We start from the raw sequence: 27,494 nt of genomic DNA, 5'->3' as shown, positions 1-27,494 counted from the left end.
TCCATACCTGTATTCCCACCTAACAAAGCTCAGAGCGGATCAGACAGCTCATATAGGCTCAAACTGAACTGAACTCACATTTACATGTCAGAAGTGACACACACACAAATGCTAAACAGCTAAATCACTCGAGCTGCTTATTTCCCTACTTGTCTTGAACAGCAGCATATACCAGCTCCAAGTTCACTGTGGGCAAAAACACCTTTCTCTGAGTACTGTCTAACCACAGTTAGGGCTTCAGTAGGCTTTGAGATACAACAGATCTTACAATTTTATCATTTAAAAAATTGCTTAATTTTAATTAACATTTTTGCTTTTCAAGACCAAAAAGGAAATTTAACAAACAGATCTAATAGCACAAAATAGTGATTTTCTCTAAAGCTGTGAAACCTTTCACAGAGATATCAGCTATGGTACATTATTAGTCAAGTCCATAGTCCTTCACACATCTGTACAAACCTTCAGCTATGTGAATTCTATCTTTACTTGGGCAGGCAAATCAAACATCTACTGTCATAGATATTTATAGTGCTGGGATTTTAGGACCTATTTCTGAGAGGTGACAGGCAACTACTTCTTCCAGTGTAACAGAACGTTCAGGTTACAGAGCTCATGTGTGATCAAGGATCTTGTAACCAGTGCTGCAAACCACCACCAAAAAGTCTCATTCTCATCAATAATAAAAGCTGCTTTACATAGTGGGTATAACTATATCCCTTGAAGCCCAACTAAGCATCCAAGGAGTCTTCTGTCACCAAAGGTAGAAGCAGTGCAGTATATGTTTCATCACGAGAATTTACAGCAGTTTGAAAGCAGAGCAGGACAAGCCTCACCACAAAGTATCATCCAGGGTACAGGCAGAATATTAGCATAAAGTAACTAAGAATAAATCACAGATGGACAGTGGGCTTATTTATGTTTAATATTTGTTCAATGTTTTATCTCTGAAGTGATTAAATACTCAAAGAAAAGCAGTCAGGATAAAAACGTCAAGTTTTACCATTACTGCCTGTGTAACAGCAACCTCTTTTCCCTGCTACAATTTAAATGGAAGAAGTACAAGTTTTATTTTTTTTTCATTTGTTTATCTTTAAATCAGAACCAGGCAAAGGATTTTCTCATGAGCTTTCCAGGAAAGCTAACTTCTGGACCAAAACCAAATAGGAAAACGTCATCAGGAACTGAGAACAATTCATTAAGTTATGAGTATGCAAAGACAAGATTTGGACGAGACAGCAGTGAAAATTCTTACGTAGCTTTCAATTTAGCAGATCACTGCAAGTAACAACCACCTATCACATAAGAACCCAACTGAATTCAGAGCCCTGGCATTATGCAGAACATACAGAGCACTCTCAACTTCTGTCTGACTTTCATACATTCATCTTCAGCATAAGGAACAATACTTAAAAGCAGTCCACATCCACATCCACAAACCCACCTGTCCACAAAATCTGCACAATTTGCTCCAAAAAGATCATTTCATCAGAATTACAGGATTTTGTTAAGTCCTTTACACAGCATTGGGAGTGGCATACATTTCCGTGCATACTGGATCATTCATAGGGTTTACAAGAGACATAGGTCTAGACATAGGCACAATACAGGCTACCTTACGTTAGCTATACACACCTGGAATGTATGTTTATCTACCTGTCCAACAGCTGTCTCTCACAGATTATAGCCTGTTATGTCACGGAAAATAGAACTGTTTCACATGCCAAGCACAGCAGAAGTGTTGCTCCATTCACAGCAAAGCCATTTAGGGAACTAGCATGGGCATCACCTGCATTTTTCCAGATAAGCTGTCCCTGTTAATGATTAAAGCTGTCTAGAACTGTAGTTTGACCAGTTTGCTCTTTTCTACTGCCCTATTGGAAAGATGTTGTACATTTCCACGTTTTTCCACCATCCAGGCAGTGTGAACAGGAATCAGCAAACTTGCAGCATATCCCCAGCTCTGCTAATAAACAGCAGTTAAACAAGCTAATAACAAAGTTTGAATAACACAGAAAATAATGACTGACTTTACCTGAGCAGATATCCTAAATCTGGGGGCTTCGAGGTTGTTTCACTTCAGAGAAACAGAGAACTGGTGAAGTCCAGTATTCCATCAGGAGCAATTTGTTTACTTACAACAAACATACATGGGGCAAAAGAGGACAGAGTAGAGGGGAGAAAAAAAAGATGAGACAGAAAAAAAATCCAACTCTTCTTCCAAGATATTTATTATCTCCTCTATGAATCCAACTATGCAGTTTATATTTGAGTCAAGAGATGCATATTAATTAGTTAGCCTATGAATTTTCTGAAAACCTTTGACCAATTACCCACAGATGCACGCGGGCAGTGATGTGATTTATTCCTGGAAAGTCTATTTGCAAGGTCCACATTTCAGATGCAGCGTCACTCATCCTCAGGCAAATAAATTTTGCCTTCTGTGGCATCCTTGCAATAATTTTGACTTGTATTGGGACTGCTTGAAGCAAAGCATTTTACAGAGCAGTCTTATTTTTGGAATTAGATTGTATAAAACAGCGTCGTGATGCTGCCTGAGGAAATAAGCAGAATGCTTAGTGTACCGATTTGCATTTAAGAAAAGGTTACTTTTGTGTTTGGGTATTTTTACCAAGGAAACTTAGTCCAACTTTATAGGAATTGCTTTTAAAAAAATACCATTTCACTAAACATTCTGAGTACTTATAGCTGCCATTCACTAAGTACTACACGGTGTTTCATCTTTTTGAGTGAGCTTCAGAATATTCCTGCAAGTATTTTCTCCACATTGTACCTGAAAAGCCCGGGGACAGAAACCTTTCACTGACTTTTATCCAGAGCCACAGAAAGTGACTTTTAGATTCATATGCACAAGGCAGAAAACCTGTATTCTATCTCCATGCTCAAAAGACTTTGTACTTTCCTTTTTCGAAGATGAAAACTGAAGCAATAAACAACACTTTGGCACAGCACATTTAAACCTTCAGTGAGTATTTTCAAAAATCCATCAGCATAAGTAAACATAATGTTTCGTATGAGATTTCAGAATCTATTACTGTTATGGTCAGGAGAAAAGGACTAAAACATGAAAATGACTTTTTGTTTAAAGAAGCAATAAACATTTGCAAAGGCTGCAAGTTTCTCTTCTGCATGGAAAGTTAAAAAAGGTAGAGCAGCTGTTAAAGATCAGTGAGTTTAAATCAGTGCCTTCCTCCACAAAGAGTGGCTGAAGTGCTAGAAATAAAATTAAGGAGAAACCTAATTTTGCATTACTGACTACAGCCTTCCCAGCAAATATCTAGCCACCCTCCCTTTGTATCACTGAATCTGTAATCTCCACTATCCTTGTTTTTTAGCATAATAAAGTACTGAATGCCCTTGAATTTCCTATGGGCTTGTTGTGAGCAAAACCTTCCTCGTGTTAAAACAGCAGGTATACTCTTCACTTAGATGCCATAAAGCCTGTAAGTCAGATTGCTTTATCTGGTAATTACCAAGCTGCAGTCTTTATTTTAACCTCAGTCAAAGAAGACATCTTTATCAGCATATCCACAGCTGCTAGGCAGGAATGATGAGTTTCACAGCTTTCAAACCTGTCCACATCATTTGAATGTACTATTCCACAGCACTTTTCAAAACAATGAGCTTCAGCCAGCTAAATCCATTGCAGGAAGCAGGAGCAATTCAGTCTTCCCAGCCTAAATGTACTCTTAGTCATTATTGTACATGCATGCTTCTTGGAACTATGTCATAAACGCATGTCAAACTGAAATTATTCTGGAAACACAATAAAACAAACAGAAACATGTAAAGAAATGTAGTGACAGAAGTCACAATTAAAGTCTTTATACCTTTGATTAATATTTAGTTTAGGGCTGCAGCTCAGCAGAGACTTCAGAGTATTTACTTTTACTTTCCCCTTCATATGACAAATAGTTCTTGGGGTTTCACCCTTCCAGTTAGGCCTTAAAGCACACCTCCCCTCCAAAACACTGCAATCAAAAGTGATACTTCAAATAAACATCATCAAACTGGTTTCCACTTAAAGAAATGTGATAATATTTAACTAAGCTTTTGCCAATTTATCTCTAACATCCCATACTTTGACGTCAAATGTACAAATATAACAGGGATAGGACATTTTCCCTCTGCAGACTTCGGTAAGTTAACATGTCTTTCTAGTTTCTAATGCTGCAGACATGCTTTATCCAAATACTCACTAAAAATGCATTCATATAGAAAAGGATCAAACCCAGAACCTGAATGGTGAAACTGCAAACCTTCTGGTCCACGCTAAACCTCTGCAGCTCTTAGTGGGCCTCTTACAGCTTTCCTTGGGGTGTGCTATTATAGTGGAACCCACCTCACACAAAGCGGAAACCAGACACAGACATGTGCAAAGCCTTTGAGGTTCAGCCACCAAAGAGGAAAGTACAAGCTTCCTATATTTGAGTTGTCACTACTTCAGAATGTCATTACTGAAATTCTTTAAGACTTTTTTTTATAACTCTAAAAGTCCTTCTGGTTGTGACTCTGCAAGGCTATTTCTGTGCATCCACATAAAATAGTTTCCTAAAGCTTTTAGTTCTGACGTATCAGAATTTCCACTAAACAGATCACCAGAACTGAATGCTTATGGCTTTTAGCCACACAAAACACCATTGTGGTTTCTTGCCCCTACTAAGTACATGTGTTCCACCTATACTTTCAATTCTACAAGCTCTATTGCAGAGAACCAGCTAAATTGCACGTTGTTCGTATTACAAACGAATCCTGTCCTAAAGCTTGACCCAAGCAGACAAAATTCACAAAATATGATAAACGTATTGAATAAATTCAGTATCCAGGTATAGTCCTGTAAATGGAAAATAACAGCACTGAAACAAACGGAGTTACCATGGCGAAGAGTCTGGAGTAACTGGGAGCAGAATTTGGCTACCTGGCATTTACCCACTTTACTAAACTTGAAGTCCTGGAAGGGCCAGACAGCCAATAACTACATACTTTGTGAGGAGAAATGTCTAGAAACCCAGCACACAGAGGTGAAATGAGGATAAATGCTTTGCCTCCACGCTGAATTTTCTGCATTTTGTTAGTCTAAGCCAGGCCATGGGTATTCCTGTAATATGCCGTGAATATTTTCAGCACGGAATTCCATTTCTTTAAAAATAAGACATGATTCATACCAAATTCACATGGCAGGCCCTGGAATTTTAAAGCAGCTTGCACGTAACGTGCAGACATCCAGACCTTCCAACGACTTCAGTTAGGATCTCACTTTCTAGAGGTTAAATATAGTTGTTTCAACTACGGACAGAAAATACTTGTAGATTTAGCATTTCTGTCTTCACCCAGCTTACGTACTTAGAAATAAATATACTAAGTGCTCACATCTGAGCGGGGAAAAGGCTTCTCACAGCAGCAGCCACTTCAGGCAGCCGCCCCAGCATCTCACGTGTGGCAAAGCACGCCTCATGGACGGAACGTACTCAGGAAAGTCCGCCAGAACTACGGCAAGCCCGCGTTCATCGCCGGTTCGCACCGCAAAAGTTGCCAGAGCCGAAGGAACCGCTCGAGAGCCGCAAAGCTGGGAGAAGCTCTCCTCTGCCGCACGAGGGAACGCCAGCAGCTCGCGCTCCCCAGCACGCACCGCCGCCCGCCCGGCCGAGCGCCGCGGCTGGAGGAGCGGCGGCAGGAGCGCGGCTCCCCGCCCCGCAGGTGCCCGTCGCACGCGTGCCGCCCCTCACCTCGGCTCCTGGCGGCGTTTTCCTCCCGGCCGCGACCGGTGGGGGTCGGCACCTCCCGGCGGGTAAAGCCGCCGCTCTGCCCGCGCCCGCCTTCCCTCGCCGCGCCTCTCCCCGCCCGGCTGGAGGCTGCCAGCGAGCGGGACGCCGGGACCGGTGCCCCCGCGCGCCCGCCTGCCCCCTGCGAGCGCCGAGGGCGGGGGGAGCCCCGAGGCCGGGACAGCGGCTCCTTGTCATAGCCGCGAGTGCTGCCAGCGGAGACGTGCGGCAACGCGCGCCGAGGGCGCACCGCGGCGGCTCGGTGCCGGCCCGCTGCCCGGCGCCGCACCGCGGGGCGGCCGGCTTCGCTTCTGCTCGGGGCATTCCCGATGGGGTTCGGTGAGGCGACGTGAAGCCGGTCCGCTGTCGCCGCCCTCGACAGCCCCCAGCCCGTGGGTTTGCAGGGGGCCGCCCGTTGTCTTTCGACATCTTTCAGGAAAAACTTCTTGACAGCAAGGGTTGTTAAGCACTGCGATAGGCTGCCCAGGGAGCAGGTTGAGTCACCATCCCTGGACGTGTTTAAAAGCCATTTGGATGCGGTGCTCAGGGACATGATTTAGCAGTCAACTTTGTTAGAGTGAGGGTAGGATGGTTAGGTTGTGGTTGGACTTGGTGACCTTGAAGGTCTTCCAACCTGAGCGATTTTATGATTCTTTGTCATGCTGTTTGCGTGGCCCACGGCTTAATGGCCAGGTCCTTCAGTGTCCTGAGCTTCAGGCTTGCCTAGTTATGCACGGCTGGCAAATGACGTTCGGTTTTCAGACTGCCACCATCTGTATTCACAACAGGTTTAAAAAAACATTGGGAATGGAAACTGCAGCTGCTGTAGGAACTGAGGGGGGAGATGCTCTCCCCAGCCCTGCCCTTGTACAGTGCGAGCTGCAGCATCTGGTTTAGGTTAGATATTAGGAGGAGGTTTTTCACCCAGAGGGTGGTGAGGCACTGGAACAGGTTGTCCAAGGAAGTTGTGGATGCCCCATCCCTGCAGGCATTCAAGGCCAGGCTGGATGTGGCTCTGGGCAGCCTGGTCTGCTGGTTGGTGACCCTGCACGCAGCAGGGGGTTGGAACTGGATGAGTATTGTGGTCCTTTTCAACCCAGGCCATTCTGTGATTCGATGGTCTGAGCGACAAGCGCACGACCCTCCCAAACACCGCTTTCAGCGCAGCCAGCGGCCGTGACGTCACCACAGCGGTTAGGGCGCCCCCTCGCGGCACACGGCCTCAAAGCGCCTCTCTCGCCCCACCCTCGCTCTGCGCGCGCAGCCCTCTCGCCCCGCCCACCTCCGTGCCCGCCCTCCCCGCGCCGGCGCTGATTGGCCGCCGTCTTCCCGCTTCCTTCTCCCCGGCTGAGAACCCGCCATTTTGAAAACCTTGTTGATTCCGGGAGGGGGAGAGAGAGGGAGAGAGAGAGAGGTGAGAGCGAGCGGGACGCGGGGCGCGCGACTCAGTCTGGCAGCGCCCCGCCCCTCCCCCTCCGCGCGCCCTCCCCGCCGCCACCCGCCGACCCTGCCGCCACAGCCGCTCCCGCTGCAGGAGCCGGGGCTCGAAACGAGGTGTGTCCGCCCGCCATGGCCGCACCGGGCCCTGCAGAACGACCGCTTTCTCTCCTCGGGGCGGAGGGGGGGGGGGCGGGCGGCCGCCGCGTTCGTGCTGCGCTGTCTGGCGCCATCGCGTCGTTCGGGCTGCGCGCCGGGACGGGCGGCTGGCGGGGCTGGTCGGAGGCGGGAGGGGCCCCTCCTTTCTCCCCTTCCTGGCCGAAAATATCCCCAGTGTAACTTTGAGAAGCGGATCTCGGCGCTTTCAACCCTCTCCAGCCCTCCTCGCCGGTCTGGGCGTTGCCAAGGCGGAAAGTTCCCAACTTTCTGTTCTTCTTCTGCGCTAAGAGGCGGGGAAAGGCAGGTTGGGCAGAGCGATCGCTTTTTCTCAAGAAAAAACGGAGGGTTTTGTTGCCTGTACCCCCGAGAGACATTTTCTGGGCATTTTACAAGAAGGTGTGAACTTTTTCTCCTTCATAGTGCAGCCCGCGGTTCCCGTCGCCTGTTTGTTTCCTCTGTGTGTTTCCGAATGTTTCACAGTTTGGGAACTGGTGTGTGGAAAGTGCTGATAAACCTCTTCAGCAGCTGCAGAACGAGCGACAGCTACTGAGTTATGTTAGGTGCTGCGTATAAGCAGGGTGTTTGAGTTCGTGTCTTCAAACATGGGAACGCCCGCAGCTTCTGCAAGGGCGCTGTGTTCTCATGGCTCTGCCCACTGCTTTCTACAGAACTGCACACCATGTCTGCTGTTGCTTCCTCTAAAGAAGATACGATGTCATCTGAAAAAGCAGATGAGAAACAAGCTGAGGCTGAAAGCAAAGCTGAGGAAAGCGAGGAGGATGAGGAGGAGGAAGAAGAGGAAGAGGAAGAAAAGGGTACGTGTCATGGAACCATAGAATGGTTTGGGTTGGAAGGAACCTTGAAGATCATGTAGTTCCAAACCCCTTCTATAGGCAGGGACACCTCCCTCTAAAACAGGTTGCTCACAGCCCCATCCAGCCTGGCCTTGAGTGCTTCCAGGGATGGGGCATCCACAACCTTGCTGGGCAATTGTACTGCAGCATCTCCTAACAGCAATTGTACATCTCATGGATCACAAATCATTTTCCAGTAGACTAAAACAGACAAGACTAGAAATAACAATACTATATTCCTTAGGAAACAATGGAGGGATTACCAGCATTTTCAGTTCGTACACTAGGGATTTTTTGTTGCTGGAGAAACTTCTGGAGATTTTAAGACATATCATCCTGTATCAAATCATTATCTGAAAATTGAGCATTTTAATTTTTTTTTTTTTTTTTTTTTGTCAGTAACACTTTGAGGCAATACACACTTGATAGACACACTTGATAGACAAGTGGAAATAACCCTGGCATTGCTTTAGACTAATACAGCTATCATTTGCCAACCAACTGATAATTACTTTTTTGGGTGCCACAACTTATTTGTAGTGGTGAAGGAATTCCATGTGACTTATTTTACCAGCGGAAGTCATGGTGATGTTGAAGAGACAAGCAAAATAGACTGCATCACGTATGTGAAGAGGGTAATGAAGGCATAGGAGATGCGAGGCAGGAACTACTATGCAAAACTGCTGCTGTTAAATCTCTAGGCAACTATTTTGCAAATGAAAACATCTGTGCAAATAGAGCTGTGGTATGGCTAGTGAAAACCATGTCAATGATGGTTTTGTGTGCTTAAAGGAGCAGAGCTTTGTCTTTAGAAAAATGTACTAGAAAGGTTATGCTGTTATAAGAACAATGGAGTAATTTGAACTAGCTTTTTACGAGCAGCTAATTGTCTATTCACAAGTGTGTTTTGCTGTGTTCTCACCAGGTATGTGTCCAGATTAATGTTTGTGCACATTATAAAGCTGCTTTTCTGTTAAGGCCAGAGCAACACTATGTGCTAAGGAAAGTGATATGTGATATAAGGTCAGGTATCTTACAACGAGGTGTTCATGTTTGTGAAACAGTGAGGCTTTTCTCTTAATGTAGTATTGTTAAAGTAGCTACATGGAATGTATCCATTAAGCCAATCTAAACGTATTCATAGAATGGTTTTGGGTTGGAAGGTACCTTAAAGGTCATCTAGTTTCAAACTTCTTACTGTGAACAGGTTCCTTCCACTAAAAGGAAGAAGTATTATATTAAATTATTTGTAATAATGTTCTTAATAGTTTGGAAGATGTTTTGTGCTCTGCAGAGTGCTGCAAAGCACGTCTGTGTGTGATTCGGTGCAGTCCCACTATCCTTATGTATCTGCATTTTCTACTGATAGCATTCTGCTATGTGTTCTCCATTCCACTGGTGGGAAGAGAAAGAGGCTGCAAGCAAGCTGGATTCTCCCTTTGCCCATTTGTTAGCTTTCCTGTAAAGAACTGGAGTAGAGCTGTGCATCTGGGGGCTGGAGCAGAAGGGGACAGAATGAGACTGTGCCAGTAGCATCTGCTCTGTACCTTAGAAAGGTGAAGAAAGGAGAGAAGGCTGGATTTCTGATAATGCATGGAGATGCCATCTTCATCGTGAGATGAAGATCCCTTTAGGAAATGTCCACTGTCCACCTTCAAGGATAGGTTGGATGTAGGATGGTAGTTAAGGACGAGAGACTCAGATCTACAGCTCTGTAAAATCCTATCGACCTTTATCCAAAGGTTTGGAAGTCTTATAATGCTTGGTTATATTGTTGTCCTTTTTTGTTTTGCTTTTGCAATAATTCAGAGGCGTATTGCCTATCACTGCAGTGGAGTTGCTGATATAATGAGGAAAAAAACTTTAACAAAAAAAAAACACCCTGTGTTTTGCAGAAAAGAGTCTCATTGTTGAAGGAAAAAGGGAGAAAAAGAAGGTAGACCGATTGACCATGCAAGTGTCCTCGTTACAAAAGGAACCTTTTACAATTACACCAGGTAAGCTTGTCCTTTCAGGTAAGAATTATGGGTGTTGAAATGAAGATGAAACCTCTCAAAAGATCAAATTGTTATCTTGTAGGTGAGACCTAACTTAACTGAATCACTGTGCATTTCCGAGCAGAAAGACTGTTACAATTATATGCAAACTGTCTTTTATCCTACAAGGTCACATTAAACAATAGAAATTATATAATGTTTAAACTTAGCTCTGAATAGGCTTTTCAGTATCTAGCTACCACTGTTGTTGGAACATCTAGACTAAAAAGAAATGCCAAGTCTGTTAGCCGTGTTACAGGTAGTTTCAAGTAAGGAAAAAAAGCCCTTATCAGTGCCTAGTTGATAGGGAATGACCTCCCCAACACTTGACTTGATGCTCTGCAGAAATAACTTCTTTTACATTAAAAAAATATGTATAGATAGAATATATAGGTAGATGGATATTTGAAGTTGTGAACAGATGGGTAAATAAGAAAGTGATTTCTTTGTGTTTTTTTCTTTTATTTGTTTCAGGAAAAGGACAAAAACTTTGTGAAATTGAAAGGATACAGTTCTTTCTGAGTAAAAAGAAGACAGATGAACTTCGGAACCTGCACAAACTCCTCTACAACAGGCCAGGCACTGTGAGAACTTAAAATCTATCTGTATAACTAGTAATTCTTCACCATTCTCATGGTGAAAAAGTTTATCCTGTAGGCGTTGTTTTCTTCTGCATTTGCACATATAGATCTACTTAAGTGTCATTTATTACAAACTACTCTTGAAAATTACTGCTAAAGGAATAGTTACTCGAGCCCATAATTCTTCTAATTTCTGTCAGCTACTCTGAAAATCTTGTGGAGAGAGATGCTGAATTGTAAGCCTATAGAATGTAGATTTCCCCCTTCCTCTTCACTCCAGGTTAATGATCACTTAATGCAAATGAATTGGCAATAGTTCATGGCTGACATGCTAAAACTGCTGATGTACATGGAATATTTTGACTGTAGTCTGTATAGTTACTTTGAATACAGCTGTGTCTTACTGCTTCATTTATTCTGTGTGGCACCTGCACTCGTGGGTTTCACTACATTGCTACCTACCTAGTCATTTTCTCCACAAAACAATAGAAAGCAAAAGTAGATCAATACGTAACATTTTAATTAGTGATTTTGTCATATTTGCCTAAAATAAGACTGAACTGAAAGATTAATTAAAAAAAAAAGCTATGCTCTCTCTTGTATCCAAAGATCAAACTCGATCCATAATAGCAAATAGTTCTTAGTGCCTATTACATACGATTGATCATGCCTTAAATTTCAGAATACATCTGGCCCATTTTCTTTGCTACTAGGAGTGAAATGGAGATGGAGTAATTAAAGCAGATTCAACATTATCACTTCAATGCACTTTATTTTTAAGCTCTTGTGTTTTAGAAACTTAAACAGCTAACACAGAAATGAGGAACTGAGTAATACAAATACAAATGCTGGTTAGAATATCTGAAACCACTGCTGCAAATGCTGTGGTTGTTTAAATGACACAGTGAAGGTCTGTGATCTCAACTATTCAGGAGGAAAAAAACAGTGTATATTCATTAAAATCTCTGAATTGTGGTATTTATTTGGTGTGTCAGACATTTGGATTGTTTTGCAGTAGAATTTCATCATTTGATGGGAAAAGTGGAATGACAACCATGTAGCTTTCTGATCAAACTAGATTTTTAGTGCAAGTTGTGAAACTGCATCCATTTATGAAACTAGTGATGCTTTTATATCATCTTCTGGTAGAGGTACTGTGAGTCCCTCTCTCCCACCATGGCTCACAGATCTGAGGAGTAACTGACTGAGGAGGCCATAATACTTATTGGCTATGTAGTGTGTCACTAAGGCACTAACAGCTCAGTAACAATTATCACCAACTACTAAGTAAATTGCTTGTTAACACAGTCAGCTAATGGGCACGTGACTATTAGCAGTTTCAGAATTACGTGCAAAATAATGTGATTGGAAACTGATATTTAACACTCTTCAGTACTATTAGTTAGACAGAAGTGCAGTTGAAATGCAACTCTCACTGTTCCATCCCACGCCATTTACTTGGGTGCAGTTCCACCCTGCTTTGCTCTGTGCTCCCATTTGGATGTAGACTTGCTGGAGAATCCAGCTAGCTGTTAAAGGCTATTGCTGTAGTGTCCCAGTGGTCTGAGTCTTTAGGTCACTCTCACTACGTTCTGTAGCTGTCCACCTTCCTACTGCCCAAAACATGGTATTTCACAGAAAGTCATCTGAACAGTATGCCTCGGGCTGAATTATTATGGTTACATAGGTTCTGGTGGCTTTACAAAGTTCTGCTTTGGGTTCAGGTTCCTCAAACATGCTTGCATTTATCTGGCTTTGTTCTGATTACATGTGGCTTGCATTACTTAAGACAAAATAGTTTACTTCAGCCTCAGTTGTTCTATAAATAAATACCAATACAAATAATTTTCTATCTTACATACAGATGATCCATGTAATAAAACAACATTTTTCACGCTGTTTTTGAGCTTACATAGATTCCTGCTGTCTTAGCTCCTTAATAACAGATAATTGCCCTTGATGTATTATTTGGGCAGCCTTCTGGTTTCCTGCAAAGTTCTGATGCTCCTGTGAGACCTGTTGCTTGGGGAAATCAGGCAGCATCACTTGCTAAAGTGACTGAGATAGCTGGACAACATAGTGTGAGATGACAAGATTCTGTTCGTCGTGGAAAGTTTCTCTCTTAAAAAAACTGTATCTGTTCTATTTCTAAACCTTTTATTGTAGCACTTGTGTCCTAACCTAAAGTGATAATCACTGATAAATTCAGAGCCTTGTCTTGTAGAACAAAGTATGTCCATCATTGACCAGAGTCACAATTTACAGAACTTGTAACAGCAGATTTGTGGTTTCTAATTATAGAAATATATATAAAAATATTTCTAGTCCCAGAAAATTCTAATGATCAGATACTTTAAAGATTGGCTGTATTTGCATGACTTTCGTGAAAGCTGTGCCTCTGAGCTAGAATAGAGGAGAATATGTTTGCATATAAGTAGGTACCATTTGGAAATACCAGTATGAGTTCATGGAAAACCACATTTAATCAGAGTTGTAGGGATTTCAGAATGCCATTTAAGGTCAAGGAAATCAGATGGTGTTTTGTATGCACGTTCTATATGTGCTTCAGAAAGTAGGTAATGTTTAATAAAACATGCTGACACATCTGCAGATTTTCTATAGGTACTGGGTGGAACACAAGGAGCTTAGCACTGGTAAAATTTTAAACTAGTGGAGGAACACCAGAAAGAATATCTGTAAAACTGTTGAAAGTAGTTGCAGGTTGTACTTGGTAACATTATAAATATCTCATAACATTTTGGGGTTCTTTTAAACTTTTTTTGTGAAGAAGAGATGAAGAAAAAACTAAGGAACTTCATTCTTGGTTGTAGATAGGAGTGATTTTTTTCATTGTGAGGACTGTCTGTTATGATGAAAGCTTGCTCCTGTTCACTCCACCGGCTTAATGGCCAGCCTTGTCAGTTGAGTGATGTGTAAATACATAAATTGATCATGCAGAAGAAGAGCTTCAGAAGTGCAGTCACAATCCTATGTGAGAATTTAAAAAGCAAATAAAGCTAATCAGCTCTAACAGATCGTATACTGAAAGTTCACTATTCTATAGCAAACTATACAGTACAGTGTGAACGTCAGGCTTCCTGTGATCATCGTTGCATAAACATGTTTTGCACGTACTGTATTATTTGTAAGCTCCAAACGGCAGGTGATTTTTCCATGCAAGTTATTAAAAGGAATTAAATTACCAAGATCCCAGGAACTTAGTTGTAATTTAGCTGTCATGAGAAAAACAGAGGCATAAGATGTAGAAGTGAATGTTCATTGGGTTTTTTGTATAGGTGCTAGTTTTCATCGATGGTAAGCTGCAAGATAGAACAGATTTTTCTTCTTTGAAAAGTTTAACATAATTGGATGAAGTCCTTTAAGCTGCATGTAATAGAAGATAATCTGTGTTCTATTCTAGGTTGCTTCCCTAAAGAAGAATGTGGGTCAGTTCAGCGGGTTTCCATTTGAAAAAGGAAGTGACCAATACAAAAAGAAGGAGGAGATGTTAAAAAAGTAATGATCTCCATTGCTGCTTCATATAGTCTGACTCATGCTGTACTATCTTTTTATTTGCAACATTTGTCTTTACAGAATTTACATTACGCTCCATTCATGGTGCAAGCTTTCATCTCACTGTGCCTTAAAACCTTTCTCCTTCAGAATCAAAACCCATTTTTGCTTAATGTATATTAAAAGCACAGTATTATTCCTAGAATTGCTGTGAGATAAACGTAATGATCTGGAGCATTTAGTGTAACAAAGAGATGTTTTTTGTTTTGTTTGTACTGTTTCTCCACATAAGCTACTGCCCTATTAACAGAAGAAGGTGCTGCAGATTGATTGTAACTGGAATGAAAAGGGTTTGAAAATAATATAAAGCGGTAAATCTAGTCATAACAAATCAATGTCGGGTTGTAGGCATAGATCAGTTAAATGTTGATCTGTTGTTTATAATGTGTTACTAAAGACTTTGGATTTTCTCTTCCTTTTTTCTGTCTCCAGATTTAGAAATGCAATGTTGAAAAGTATCTGTGAAGTTCTTGATTTGGAAAGATCAGGAGTCAACAGCGAGCTGGTAACCAGAATCTTAAACTTCTTAATGCATCCAAAGTCTTCAGGCAAGGTAAGATGCAGGTTATGCTTGTTTTGAGAACTCTGTCCTGGCAAAAAAATGTAGCTGCCTTTATGCTTTAAAGCACTAAACAGAATTCATGATTAATATGTGAGCTAATTAGGGACAGCCATTCCCAAATTCCAGTAGGCAGCATCTGCTTTGTGGCTGAGTGCAAGAGAACAGACATAGTAGTATCACATAATGGCAGTCAGTTTTTAATCTGTAAGCAATGCCAAACTAGTTAGATTGTTGCTCAGGAAACTTCAGTTTATTTGCAGCAAACACTGAGAAGTAGTGTGTACCAAGTCAGCACGCTGCCTTAGGGATGCTGGTAGTCTGAGCAAAATGCAGTTTTGTATAACCTCAAGAGTTGTCAGTAATCTGCTGCTAGAAGAAAAAGTGTACTTTTATGGGTAATGTAAAGTTTCCTTGTTTGTGCTTCCCTGATCCTTAACTGTGGAAGATTTCTTTGATTAGGGGAGTGAAGGGGATGCTTGGCTTAAAAGTGAAATTCAGTTTCTTTTTACTCTGATTTATCCCCGTGCTTTGAATTTCTTCTTAGCACAAAATGTGGTATAAGAATAACGTGTACAAATGGCCTGGTTTTTTGTTTTCATGATGCAGACCTGTGTACTTACTTTTTTTTTTTTTACTATTATTTGAAGGAATTTATATTTTTCTTTAAAATATTCTTTTGCATTCTGTTGCATTCTTTTGCATCCCTGGCTTTCAGCCATTGCCGAAGTCCAAGAAGACACCAAGCAAAGGTGGCAAGAAAGAACGCAGCAGTACTGGAACAACGAGAAAAACAAAACGCACCAAGTGTCCAGAGATCTTGTCAGATGAATCAAGCAGTGAGGAAGATGAAAAGAAGGAAAAGGATGATTCTTCAGAAGAGAAAGAAAGTGAAGAAGAGGTAATGAGGGCTCTTGCATTGGTTTTTTTCAACATAGTGCTAAGAACTTTTCTCTGCAGTTTGTCAGTGTGATTGCTACCAATTGTTGATTTGTGGAACATGTGAGGTTGGAGAGGTTTAATGTTTTGCTGAATTAATGGTTTCATTTATAAAACTTATAAGAGAGATCTTGATTTCTTAGTTCCTTAAGGTTAGAGAATTGATAAGATAATACTAAGGTTCTCATTTTTGTTCGTACACCCGTACAAAACCATTTGCTGCTTGTCAGATTAGGGCAGTCAGAATTTGAAGTGTAATTGATGGGATTCTTACATCACCTGTGAAGGTTTTATTTAACGTAATCTTCATTTTAATAGTAAATTCTCAGTATCTTTTCCAGTGAGAGTATGTTGGTATTTGTATCTGTGTATGTAGGGTTTGATTGGATACCTAGAAGTTAACTCTGAGGTGAGTACAGGTCCCTGACTCAACTAACTGCATTGTTTTCAGATCTTGGTTCCACATTTCTTCTGGATCTTATTTTCTGATTTCTCTTTTGGGCTTCTGTAGGCCAAAAGCCCTTCTGTAGAGCTAAAGGAGGCAACAGAACAAGCAGCCTTATGGAGATCGCTGTGTTTTACAAAGTGTTCTCCCTATTTGCTGTTCTGCTGTATATTCATTGAAACTTATTTCAGTCTTCTATAACATCAGAGAGATTAAAAAACAAGAACAAAACAAAAAAAACAGAAAAGCCTTCCACTGTGCATTCAGTTTCAGTCCTGAACGTAGTTAACAGAACAGGCACAAAATGCTCTGGTGCAGATGCTACTGGTTTTGTCCATATGTCTGAAGTGTGAAAGAAAGAAATGAAAGGAACCACAGGCTCCATCTTATCCTATAATTTCTTTTCAGTGGGACTTCCTTTTTAGCCATAACCAAAGCCATAGAACAAACAGCAATTAGTTAATTGGTGCCAAAGGAAATTATTTATGTGGGCTACGTAGCCTTTGACTCCAAACTGAGACAGTTATTTACTTGGGTTGCATTCCCTCTGTTGAAGTGCAGGATTGGCAGACTAAGTAAATAGTCTGAGCTGTAGAAAAGCTGCTGTATGTAAGTTGAACCATTAAATGCAAATTACTTTTACTAATTTCAGAGGTTCTCGTGTTAATTTAAAAAGAAGCTTCAAGGAAGTTCTTTGCATCTCCATAAAACAAACATAATTCTGAGTTTGCATCTTTCTTTTCCCCCAAATAGTGAGTCAAAAGAGGGCAAAATACTACAAGTGAATTTTATATTTGTTCGTCTCTTCAACAGTACAGTCTTCCTGCTGTGAGGGAAGGAAACATGGCTTTCAGGGGCAGGAATCTGCTTTTAGAAACTTTCTTAAGAATTCAGCTATTTAAGAAAAATAGTAGACCCTGTTGATCTAACGGAGTCGTCTTTGCCTTCTTTCAAAAGGCAGGAGGATTTGATGACCTCCAGGCAATAACCTGGTGTACACTGAAGACTTTGGAAGTTGAAACTGACTTGCATGGAATAAAAGTGTAATTATCATGCAATCGCTCGTATGCCAAATTAGTTTGAATATAGGAAATGGTGAAGTGGAAAATGTCTACCTTTGCAGAGCTATAAGGTTATACCATAAAGAAGGAAAGAAAAAAAAAGGCTAGGATTATATAACGTTTAACAAACTACAGGCTGTGTTTCCCCTGCTCTTTTGGAATCTCAGGCTAAAGTAGTTATGAGCTTCTCTTGGCTGCAACAGTATCCTATTGCTTTGTTTTTTGATCTTATGTACCCAGAAGGAAAAGATATCTGGAATACTTCTGTATGCTGAAGGAACATAATTTCTTTGAAGCTTAAATATGTCTGCTGGTTGTAACCTCTGATTCTGTCGCTAGTGATGGAGCTTTATCAGGAACTTAAAAACTAATTGCAAGTTTAGTTAGACTTAGAGTGATTCCTGAATATATTTTCTGATGTTAAGCAGCAGAGGTCTCACTTAACAACACTGCTTTTTAGTTGTATAGCTATAATAGCAACTATAAGTGAGCAATCCAGCATAAAGAAATACATTCTGTTCTACGGAGTGCTAGTTTCAGGGGTTGTACCAGATACCAATGGAACAAGTAGTTACAAGTTGTATGAACTTATTTAGATGTCACTGTGTAATAGTGATAGCTCAGGTGACTACACTGCCATTTAAAACTGAAATTGGAATGATGAATTTAGTAATTACTGTTAGTTGTTTTGTTTCCTGGTGTTCTTTCTCTGAAGTCTGGTCTTATCCTCGTCAAAACTTTCTATTTCTGTGAGGGCAGTTTTCAGCCTTGTTAGAAGTTCTATATGAAAGCCTGTGTTAAGCACACATTTAGTTTGTGATAACAGTGCAATGCATGTATACACACAGTATGAATTAATGTTCCCACTTTTCTCTATTGGTGGTAACTTAGTGCAGTTTTCTTTGAGTTTGTTAGCTGCAATATTCAGCCAAATTATGGGCCAGCTGATAGATCTCAGCTGTACTAAAAGAACTTGCTGTGTGTAGTCCTAGTGAAGTACAGCATCTAGAAATGATTTAAAGGCATGGCATGTTGTGTTCTGAAATTTTTCAGCTAATTATAAGCAACCATAGCTTTGAGCAACCTGATCTAGTGGAAGGCATCTGCCCGTGGCAGGGGTCCAAAACCAGGTGGTTTTTAGGGTTCCCTCGAACCCAAACCATTCTATGATAACTAACTGCAAATGGAGGGGCACAGTACAGCTAGATTACAAACACAATCAGAAGGTGCCAGTTTGAGTGTATAGAGGAGCAACATGAAATTCGTGAGAATGTGAATGTTTTCACCTCATGGTTTAGAAGTAGGTATAGCTAGTAAAATGTATTAATGTTGTTGGTATAGTTTGTGCTGACAGAAGGGATGACTTCCATTGCTTAAGAGGAGTATGGGTTGTTCAGTAGGAACCCACTGTTCTAATCCTCCATTTTCTTCTTTACAGCCCCCTAGAAGAGCATCTAAAAGAGAAAAATCTAAAAAGGTGACTTCCAAACCCAAGAAAACTGTGAAGGGTGCTAATGTCAAGAAGGCGGATAGCAGCACTACTAAAAAGAATCAGAACAGTTCTAGGAAAGGTAAACGGCTTTGAATCTTTTATCATGCATCGTCTTGTAGCTTAACAGAGATACTTATTAGAAAACAGGCTTCTTTACCTAATTGTGAAGGAAAATGGAGTTTGCTGAGTTATGGATTTGAAGTTTCTTTCCTCGCACTGGTAATTTAAAGAAAAAAATTGATTTGGATATATTTTTATATAATTATATAAACTATATTTATATAATTTTTATGTACATTTTTGTCTGTACATTAAAGTATCAGCCTGGTTTTGTCTTCTGTTGTAAGAGCATCATGAAGTTCTATTAAACTTCAATCTTACAATTGATGGGTATATAGTATATATCCAACATTCTGTCTCCTATTCAGCAGCTTGATATTCACAACACAGATACGTGTTCCACGTGCATCCTGTTGCTCGTTTTCCTTATGTCTGACAAATGCATGTATATGCAGAGTAGGGCAGCCCACTCAGCTGTGGCCCTGTTCTGAGGAAGAGCTTCAGCCAAATGATCTCCAGAGGTTTTTTATAGCCTTCAATTCTCTGACCCTCTTGGAATTAAAAAGCCATCCCAGTGGCAGCATTACTAATACAGCATATATCCGTGTACTACAAGCACAGTTCATTTAATGCCAGCACCAGCATGTGTGCTCTCGCAGAGAAATCAGTTCAAACTGACTACTGGTTTGTCAATGAGTTGAGAAAACAACAACTCTCAGATACAAAAAATCATGCTCAGCTTCTTTCCCAGCCTTGTTTCTCAGCTGTTAGGCAGTCTGTGCTGAACTTAATATTTTTAAGTTTGCTGATGGCACCAATGTGATTGACTGTGTGCATGTACACTTCATTTTACCACCACAATATGTGTGTGATGTTAGGTGTGTGCTTTGTGTATGTGTGTGTTAGATAGTCTGGACTTAGTTTCCTATTTATTCCTGCTGCATTTCTGTTTTGAGTCTACGTCCACAGTACAAAACTTGAAATGTGAAGTGGGTCATTCTGCAAGCTCTTCATCTAGACTTAGTGCCTCTATTCTCAGACAGGATGCCAATAGCAGTGTGCTGGAGTCACTCAGTCTTGGTGTTTTCTGCTGGAAAAGATTATAGGACTGTCCTGTGCCTTTTCACTTAACTTCCCTTATGATTCTCCTTGCTTTTTGGGGTGTTTTTTGTTTTTTTTTTTTTGTTTCTTTTTGGAATGGTGTTTCTGATGGCATGTTTGGTATTACAGCACTGCAAAATGATGAGACTCTAATGAGCAGCACCATTGGGAAAAGGAATCTGAACTCCTTTTCAAAGCAAATAAGTGTTGTTTTAGGGCAGAAATGTCTCAGTTTTGAATTCTTATCATAAATGTTGTTGGTTTGCTTTTTGCTTTTGTTTGATAGATGAATGTATACAGATCCATACTTTCTATAGTATGTATTGATTTGTAAACTGGTAGTTAACAAACAGTAATGCGGATAGATAAGTAAGTGCAATACTGACAGCATTAGCTTTATTGATAAAATGATGGACTGGCAAGATATCCATTTTAAGGGTGAGCCTTGCATCAAATGTTCTGATAGCTTTTCTTTTGGAAAAAGAATGAAAGCAAGTTGAAAATGTTTTATTACAATCTGAATTACTCTTCATATTTAGAAAGCGAATCGGAGGATAGTTCAGATAATGAACCTTTAATTAAAAAGCTGAAGAAACCACCCACGGATGAAGAAATTAAGGAAACTGTCAAGAAATTGTTGGCCAATGCAAATTTGGAGGAAGTTACAATGAAACAAATCTGCAAGGAGGTAAGCAGGTGATTTAGCAGTTTTTTGGGGGACAGTGAGCTGTCTGTAAGTTGACTTTTCATCTTGTTTTGTAAGCTATGGCTTACAGTCTACACAACGAAACAAAATGGTTTGCCTTGATTTATTTACTAACAGCTACTAATAGGAGGGCTTAATCTTAAGGTATGCAATGCTGTATGTTCCACAGGGGAATGAAAATCTCTAAATCAAAAATAGCTACATGGAAAGTAGTGCTGTTGCCTTCAAAGCAACTGCTGTGTGTTAAGGTGCAAATATTAGAGCTGTTGAACCAGCGCAGCAGATTTTTGCTGTCAAAAGGGAAGGACTGTGCTGCTCTGTGCACATTTCTGCTTGCCTTGCTCTTGCTCTTTTTGTATCCTTTGAGTCTGTTTGGTGCTGTCAACGCAGAATAAGTGCATAGTTTTCAATTGAGTTAATGAGTTGTATAAAGTGAGCAAAGAAGCCATTGAGCTGCAGGACAGGAGCCAAGGAGGAGTGTGGGTGGGAAAGGGAAAAGTGACCATCACACAGACAGCACTGCTACCTGGTCACTTCTTACACTTGGATAAGTCTGAAATGTGGTGAGCTGCATTCATTGTCAGTATTGGCATTTGCTGTGGTGGTGGTGGTTGTTGTTTAATTAGTTTGATATCCTTTCACTTCTCATTCATGATGATTAACCAGAGAGTAATTGTAGAATTGCACTTAAATATATTGATGCTCATGTTGGTAGCTTGGACGATGACAATTCCACTTATTACAAAAAAATAAGTAGGCATTTAGATTTTTTTTTTTTTTTAAGAAGGTATTTGTCTGCTTAGCAAATGTGTAGGACAAACATTGGAGAATTCTGGGTTTGCTTGACATGGCAGGTTAGGCATTCCAATTTGGTGGTGTGTTGCCAGTAGCATTTTAGTCAGTGACCAAACATAAAAAATAAATTGATGTAGATTTCATGGTCAAAATAAGGACAGGGAAATAAAAGTAACTTTCCATAATTAACAGAGGGAGTTCTGCCAGTTTTGTAATGCTAGAAGTACAGCACTGCTTTCTGCTCTCTTTTTATTTAAGCTTCTATTCATAAAGTACACTGAGTGGAAGTAACTCAAGGTTGTACTTTTAATTCTTTTTTTCTAGGTGTATGAGAATTATCCCAGTTATGACTTATCTGACAGGAAAGACTTCATTAAAGAAACAGTCAAAGAGGTAAAGAATTGTTCAGAAACATTTTTCCAAGTCTAATAGGAATTGGCATGACATAGTTTTACACCAGTTGTAATAGCCTCCTGTGTAGTGTTGGAAGCATCCCAAACCTCATTGTTTTGATAAATGTGAATACTGGCTTTTTTTTGCCCTTCTTTTTTGGCTCCCCTTGTGTGGGGTGTGTTGAGTGGTTTTGTTGGTTATTGGTTTTTGTTGCTGTTGTTTGCTTTGTGGTTGCTGGGGTTTTTTTTTCTGTATTCCTCTTCCTAAAATAACTGGTCCAGACTTTTTTTTTCTTAGCATGTCATTACTACTTTGAGTTTCTTTAGTAAGCAGAACTAAAATTAGAGCTCTCTTAGGTTTTGATGACTCTGAAGGCTGTATGTTCTTCCAATTGCAGCTTTGGCTGCGAGTTGCTTTGTAAATCGTGCACTGACCACTGATAACAAAACAAAGGTGGTGTAAGCTTCGTAGACTGGAAAGCTCTACAAATGAGAGAAGGAAATTGGATGAAGAGAGCTTTTCTCTGTATTTGCCCCTTTTCACTGATAACACAGTTAGGAAGCTGCCTATGAGGTTTTTTTTCTTGTAGGTTCATTTGCAGGTGTTGAAATGATACGTGACTGTCTAGAAAATAGCTACATCTACGTGCTGTGTTATCAGCAAAGGCATAAGAGCAATCTGTCTGCTGTAGGGATGTTCTTGGCCTTTCCTGCCAGCAAAAAGTTGAGTGCATTTTCTTGATGCTAGAGGAGAGGCAGTGTGTACATTGTAGGTAGAAGCTGAGAAAGGAGAAAACTAATGCACTTCTCATTTCAGTTGATTTCATGATCTGATTTGACTGGGAAGTTGAAGATTCCTGATTTTGTTTCCGTGGATTTGAAGATATGATAGGCACCAGCAAAAGGAATGTGTCTTACCCTTGTGGTATTTAGTCAGAACTGATTCTGCTGATCTGATGCTAAGAGTGTTAATGTAAATCGTGTCGTGTATCTTTTTTTAAAGCAAAAAAAAAAAAGAACCCAACAAAACATGCATTTGATGCACGTTTTAGTTGAACATTCTTAAGTTTTGTGCATGGTGATAAGTGTTCCCTTTTTTATAGCTTTTGTACATCTTTGATTGCTTTGAATAATTAGATTGATTGGAACCATCACAGCTTTTTAGTCTGCATTACTAGCTTGCAGAAGACTTAAAAATCAAGATGAAAGCTGTTTATCTGTGGACATACATGCAGAGACTTGAATACTGCATTATTGGTTTAAAAAAAAAAATTGAATATATATCCATTTTAAAAAAGAACAGGAGTTAATGGCATGTTAATGTCTTTCATAGTCTGAAACATTCTACAGATGCAGAATTATTCTAGATTGTCATTACTGTCTTGCATGTTTAGGCACTTGGAATTGTCAAAGCATGGTAACTAATTGGCATATAGATGTTATTTTTGTACTCTTAAAAGGCTTTCTGTTGTGTATATAAAGTTATTTTTGATTTCTTTTGTGCAAATCAGTTTTTAATCTTATCTTAGAGGATTTATGACATGAAATGTCAGTGTTCAGCAGTGAGGCTGTGATGGAAAGAGATGCAGAAGTCTGATTAAACTACAAATGAGTTGAGGTTTTACAATGTTTTTCCCATCTTGTACAGAAATGAAACTGTAGTTTTATACTTAAGCTTTTCAGTGTTTAATTTTGTACAAAGACTACAGATACGTTTGTTTCAATGGCTTGACCTTATAAATAAAGTCCCTGTAAAGACTGTAGGAAACTTTTTTCAAATCTCACATTGCAAAAAAAAAAAAGTCTTTTAGTGTCTGGACTTGATGGCCTGACGTCTCAGAAGTGGATATCCAGGATGTACAGTTAGGAGGTGTGATAGCTTTGGAAGCCCCCAGTGGGGTCTCTGACTTGGGCTTCACTGCACGATTGTATGGGAGCTCTCTTCTGAACCTCAGCCACGGTGCCTCAACGTGTGTGCTGGTACTCCTAAGTCTGCAATCTTGAACTTTGACCCACAGCTTTTGGGATCAAAGTGAACTCTTTGCATATCTGTTTCTGCTGTTTTGGTTTCTGTTTTCCAAATACATTGTAGCTCATGTGGGAAGTCCTGCACTTAACATGCCAACTAACAACAGACGCTGAAGTGTGGGCTGCCATTAATGCCAAAAGCAAGGAATCCCTTTGACTACAGTATTAATGGCAAGAAGAAGCATATTTTTGCATTTTATTATTGTACAGTTGGGAAATAAGTGTTCATAAGTAATCTAAGTTCTGGAAATGTTCAGCCAGTTAGGCTACTCAGTCATCACCTATTTTGACTTGCTTTGCGTGTAATCATTCATAAGGCTGAATGTAACGGGGTTTTTTATTCAATAAATGTCTTTCTCAAAAATGTAAATCAATGTTGATGGTACGTTTGCTTAAATGTATAGTAAAAATAATTATACAGAAACGAGGCTGTTGTCTTCATCTCGTTTGGTAGAAACTACCTCAGCTTACATCAGCAGGCTTCCCTACTTAGGAGATTGTAGCTGAAGGGCACGTCTTTACAACAAGACCTCAAATTGTATGCTCTGTGACTTATTTTTTTTTTTCCTCTGAAATATTTGAGTGTTAAAAGTACTTTGTAAATCTTAATTATGGAATTCAAAACACTAGGGGCTTCTACTTCCACTAGCAGTCCCAGCTAAAGCTGTTAAGTTACCTGTGTCAGGTTTTATTGTGTTTTCACATGGATTTTTAATACCAGTAATTTAAATCATGTAACTTTCTTGTGATTGGTATTTTAATATACCAGTGAGTTTTCATTTTTTTTTGGTCAGGAAGTGTTTTTATGGCAAATGACTTGCAAGTATAAACGTTTCTTACTGTGTGAATTCTTAGGAACAGCGTGCTGCTATTTATTGTGCACGTGCATTCCTTGCCATTTTGGAATTGTGATGATGGAATGGAAATGGACTTGGCAACTGTCAAAGATTGTGTTACAACATCTTAATTGCATCTAAGTGCAGTTCTCAGCTGAGGAGAAATGTCTGAACTATTTCTCAGGTAATCCATTCCAGTCTGGCTGCAGGTGATACGTGATTTCACTGTGTGGAAGGCTGTGAGACCAGTACTAGAAAATACATTTAAAAATCTGTTTTTCTTAATGCTATTGGATGTGAAACAGCTGATCAGAGCTCTAAATTCTATACAAAATAGGCACAGAAGTTAACGGTGTGTTTAAGGCACATACCCTGAAAAAAGTTCAAGATCATATGCTGACCATAGTAGTCTAGAAAAACCAGTCTAACTTCTTGATCTAATTTGCTTTCAGTGTAATTCCTACATGCCTACAGTGTGTTTGGTTCTTTTGTTTACTTAAGTCTTTGGTATTCAGTGTTTTGGTTGGTGACCTGCAAAAACACAGACATTAACCTGAATGGCTTGCTTACACAAGCAGCTGTTTTCAGGAGTCATCTTGATCTTTGGAGTGAGTGCATGGGTCCTGTAGCAGAAAGAAGATGGAGGGGGTTAGGTGGGGAAAAGGAAGAGTAGAAATTTGGTGGAGGGAGGATGCTATTTGTCTTCAGACAGAGCTGAGTTCTGGGGTGACCCATGGTACACTGCTCAGGTGCATCTGCCTGAATTTAGAGTAGGCACCACTAAACAGGGCTTAAAAATAAGCCTTTTGGAGCTCAGTGCTTAATTTGTAATACTGCCTTTGGCAGTCAGCATGGCAATTCTGGGAAGGCTTATCAGGTTTTTATGCTGTTTCAGAAAGAAGGTACCTCATAACCGCTTGGGTAGATTTCAAATCAGAAAGTTGTATGGCAAATGTGTTGCAGAACACTTTAGGTTGGAGGAGACTTCGGGAAGTTACCTGGTTCCAACCTGCTGTACAAGTTGACTGTAATCAAGTAGCTTCCAGTGAGCCAGATGAAAAAAACCAGTCATCTCAGGAATGCTTTATTTTATTTTTTTTTTTAGTTTTGTTACTTTTATTTTAGCTCTCGTCACTTAGAACAATGGGAAGTCTATAAGGTACCAGGATATTTTGTCTGGAGCCTTGCAATAAGCAATTTAATGGAAGTCTGTGCTTCTCTTGCTGAAAATTTTTAAGAAAGCATGTTATTTTTGCTTTTCAAATAAATGTCTTTGAATTTGGAAATAATTATAAGAGCAAGTAGCCAGAAGTTGTATATTAAAAATTATGTTCAGATGGGCCTTATTTACAGGAGAAATGGATTGATGGGAACATCATAAAGCTTAGCAAATGCAGAACCCGGCATCTGGGAACAATAAGCCTGTGTAACACTTCAGATGGGGACAGACTCTTCTTTCTAAGCAAGTTTGCAGCAGATTTTCAGGAAAGGATCTGGAAAGGAGCCAATGGTGGTGCCTCCAGTAATTGGAACTGGAGTTCACCTGAAACCCCCGTGTTCCATCACAGGGGCACAATAACGCTTGTGTATAGCCAGTAGGTCAAGAAAAGCAAGTATTTCCCTAAGTTCAGTGCCTGGGAGCTTGCCTTGGGATTGTTGTGCTCAGCTTTGGGCTCTGTGAGATAAGGAAGGTGTGGGCATCCTGGAGTGAGTCCAGTGGAAGGCCACCAAGATAACGGGTGTGGAGCACACGATGTACAAAGGAATGCTGAGCAAGCTGAGCTTGCTCATCTTTAGAAAGAGACAGGTAAATGGGGTCTGTATTGCAGCCTGCAACTGCCAAGAGAGAGTAGAGAGCAGGCAGGGGTGGAAGGATCCTCATTACTGGAGGTGTTCAGGCAGGGCCCTGAGCAACTTGCCTTACAGTGGCCCTTCTCTGAGAAGGACCTGCAACCAGATCATCTCCAAAAGTTCCTTCTGACGTGAACCATGATTCTATGAGAATGGATGAAATATTTTGCATTTCTTGAGAAATTCCTTATCCGAGCAGTTGTGTTGCTCTGAAACATCCAATGACTTTGGGGTGGTGGAATAACAATGATAAGCTCCAACAGGTATAGTTTGGTGAAATTCAGAGGGTGTTTATCCTGCAAGTGTAATGGTCTTTGGCTATTTTATACAAAGCAGCTGGCTGTGAGGAGGGAGAGAAACTTAGAGTCTCTTACTGATAAAGCATTCGTAGTTTTGTCCACGTCTAATACTCAAATCTGCAATAAAATTTGTTCTCTTAAAAGAATCTCAGGCCACAAACCTGGCCTCTCACATATTCTGTGGGATAGCACTGGTAGCACATTCACCATGCCTTTCTTCCTGAGCTTGTTCACTGGACAGCTTAAACTTACTACTTACTTCACTCTCATTTATAAACTAAATTACAGGCTAATGTTTTAGAACTAAAATGAGAAAAAACAAATTTGTAACACCAGCTATTTTATTGACTGGGAATTGGGGGCAGTGGTGCAATCTACTGCTTCATAGTACCTGGTTTTAGAAGTAGCATTGGTATTTTTTTCTGCTTCAAAGATTCTCAGTGTTAGAATGAAATTACAGGTGCTGGGGTCTTGAAGAATGGTAATGAAAATTCAAGGAAGAAATAACAC

At 40.4% G+C, this 27,494-nt stretch overlaps 2 protein-coding genes across 5 annotated transcripts in view; one reads left to right on the top strand and one right to left on the bottom strand.

The window, feature by feature from the left end:
- The window catches only part of RNF144B (ring finger protein 144B), an 84,134-nt gene extending 78,273 nt beyond the window's left edge, over positions 1–5,861 (bottom strand). The window contains exon 1 of one of the 2 annotated variants that reach the window (XM_052697639.1): positions 5,745–5,861. The gene's annotated coding sequence lies outside the window, so the exon portion shown is untranslated. The remainder of the gene's footprint in view (positions 1–5,744) is intronic. The other variant, XM_052697642.1, reaches the window with a different exon arrangement.
- A 1,233-nt stretch (positions 5,862–7,094) lies between these two features.
- Positions 7,095–27,494, top strand: part of DEK (DEK proto-oncogene) — a 44,852-nt gene continuing 24,452 nt past the window's right edge. Inside the window, exons 1-11 of one of the 3 annotated variants that reach the window (XM_052697821.1) lie at positions 7,221–7,334; positions 8,045–8,191; positions 10,126–10,227; positions 10,741–10,850; positions 14,269–14,363; positions 14,853–14,973; positions 15,698–15,880; positions 18,863–18,995; positions 20,617–20,765; positions 21,903–21,971; positions 22,788–22,989. In XM_052697821.1, coding sequence (XP_052553781.1) covers positions 8,056–8,191; positions 10,126–10,227; positions 10,741–10,850; positions 14,269–14,363; positions 14,853–14,973; positions 15,698–15,880; positions 18,863–18,995; positions 20,617–20,765; positions 21,903–21,971; positions 22,788–22,799 — 1,110 coding nt within the window. In that variant the 5' untranslated portion in view covers positions 7,221–7,334; positions 8,045–8,055 and the 3' untranslated portion in view covers positions 22,800–22,989. Of the gene's footprint in view, positions 7,195–7,220; positions 7,335–8,044; positions 8,192–10,125; positions 10,228–10,740; positions 10,851–14,268; positions 14,364–14,852; positions 14,974–15,697; positions 15,881–18,862; positions 18,996–20,616; positions 20,766–21,902; positions 21,972–22,787; positions 22,990–27,494 lie in introns of those variants that run through there. The other 2 variants (XM_052697820.1, XM_052697819.1) reach the window with 2 other exon arrangements.

The sequence above is a fragment of the Tympanuchus pallidicinctus genome, unplaced genomic scaffold, assembly GCF_026119805.1.
Source record: "Tympanuchus pallidicinctus isolate F22 unplaced genomic scaffold, pur_lepc_1.0 scaffold31, whole genome shotgun sequence".
In the NCBI taxonomy this organism is placed as follows: domain Eukaryota; kingdom Metazoa; phylum Chordata; class Aves; order Galliformes; family Phasianidae; genus Tympanuchus; species Tympanuchus pallidicinctus.
The sequence above is the reverse complement of the archived record's forward strand: the minus strand, read 5'-3'. Positions and strand labels throughout refer to the sequence as shown.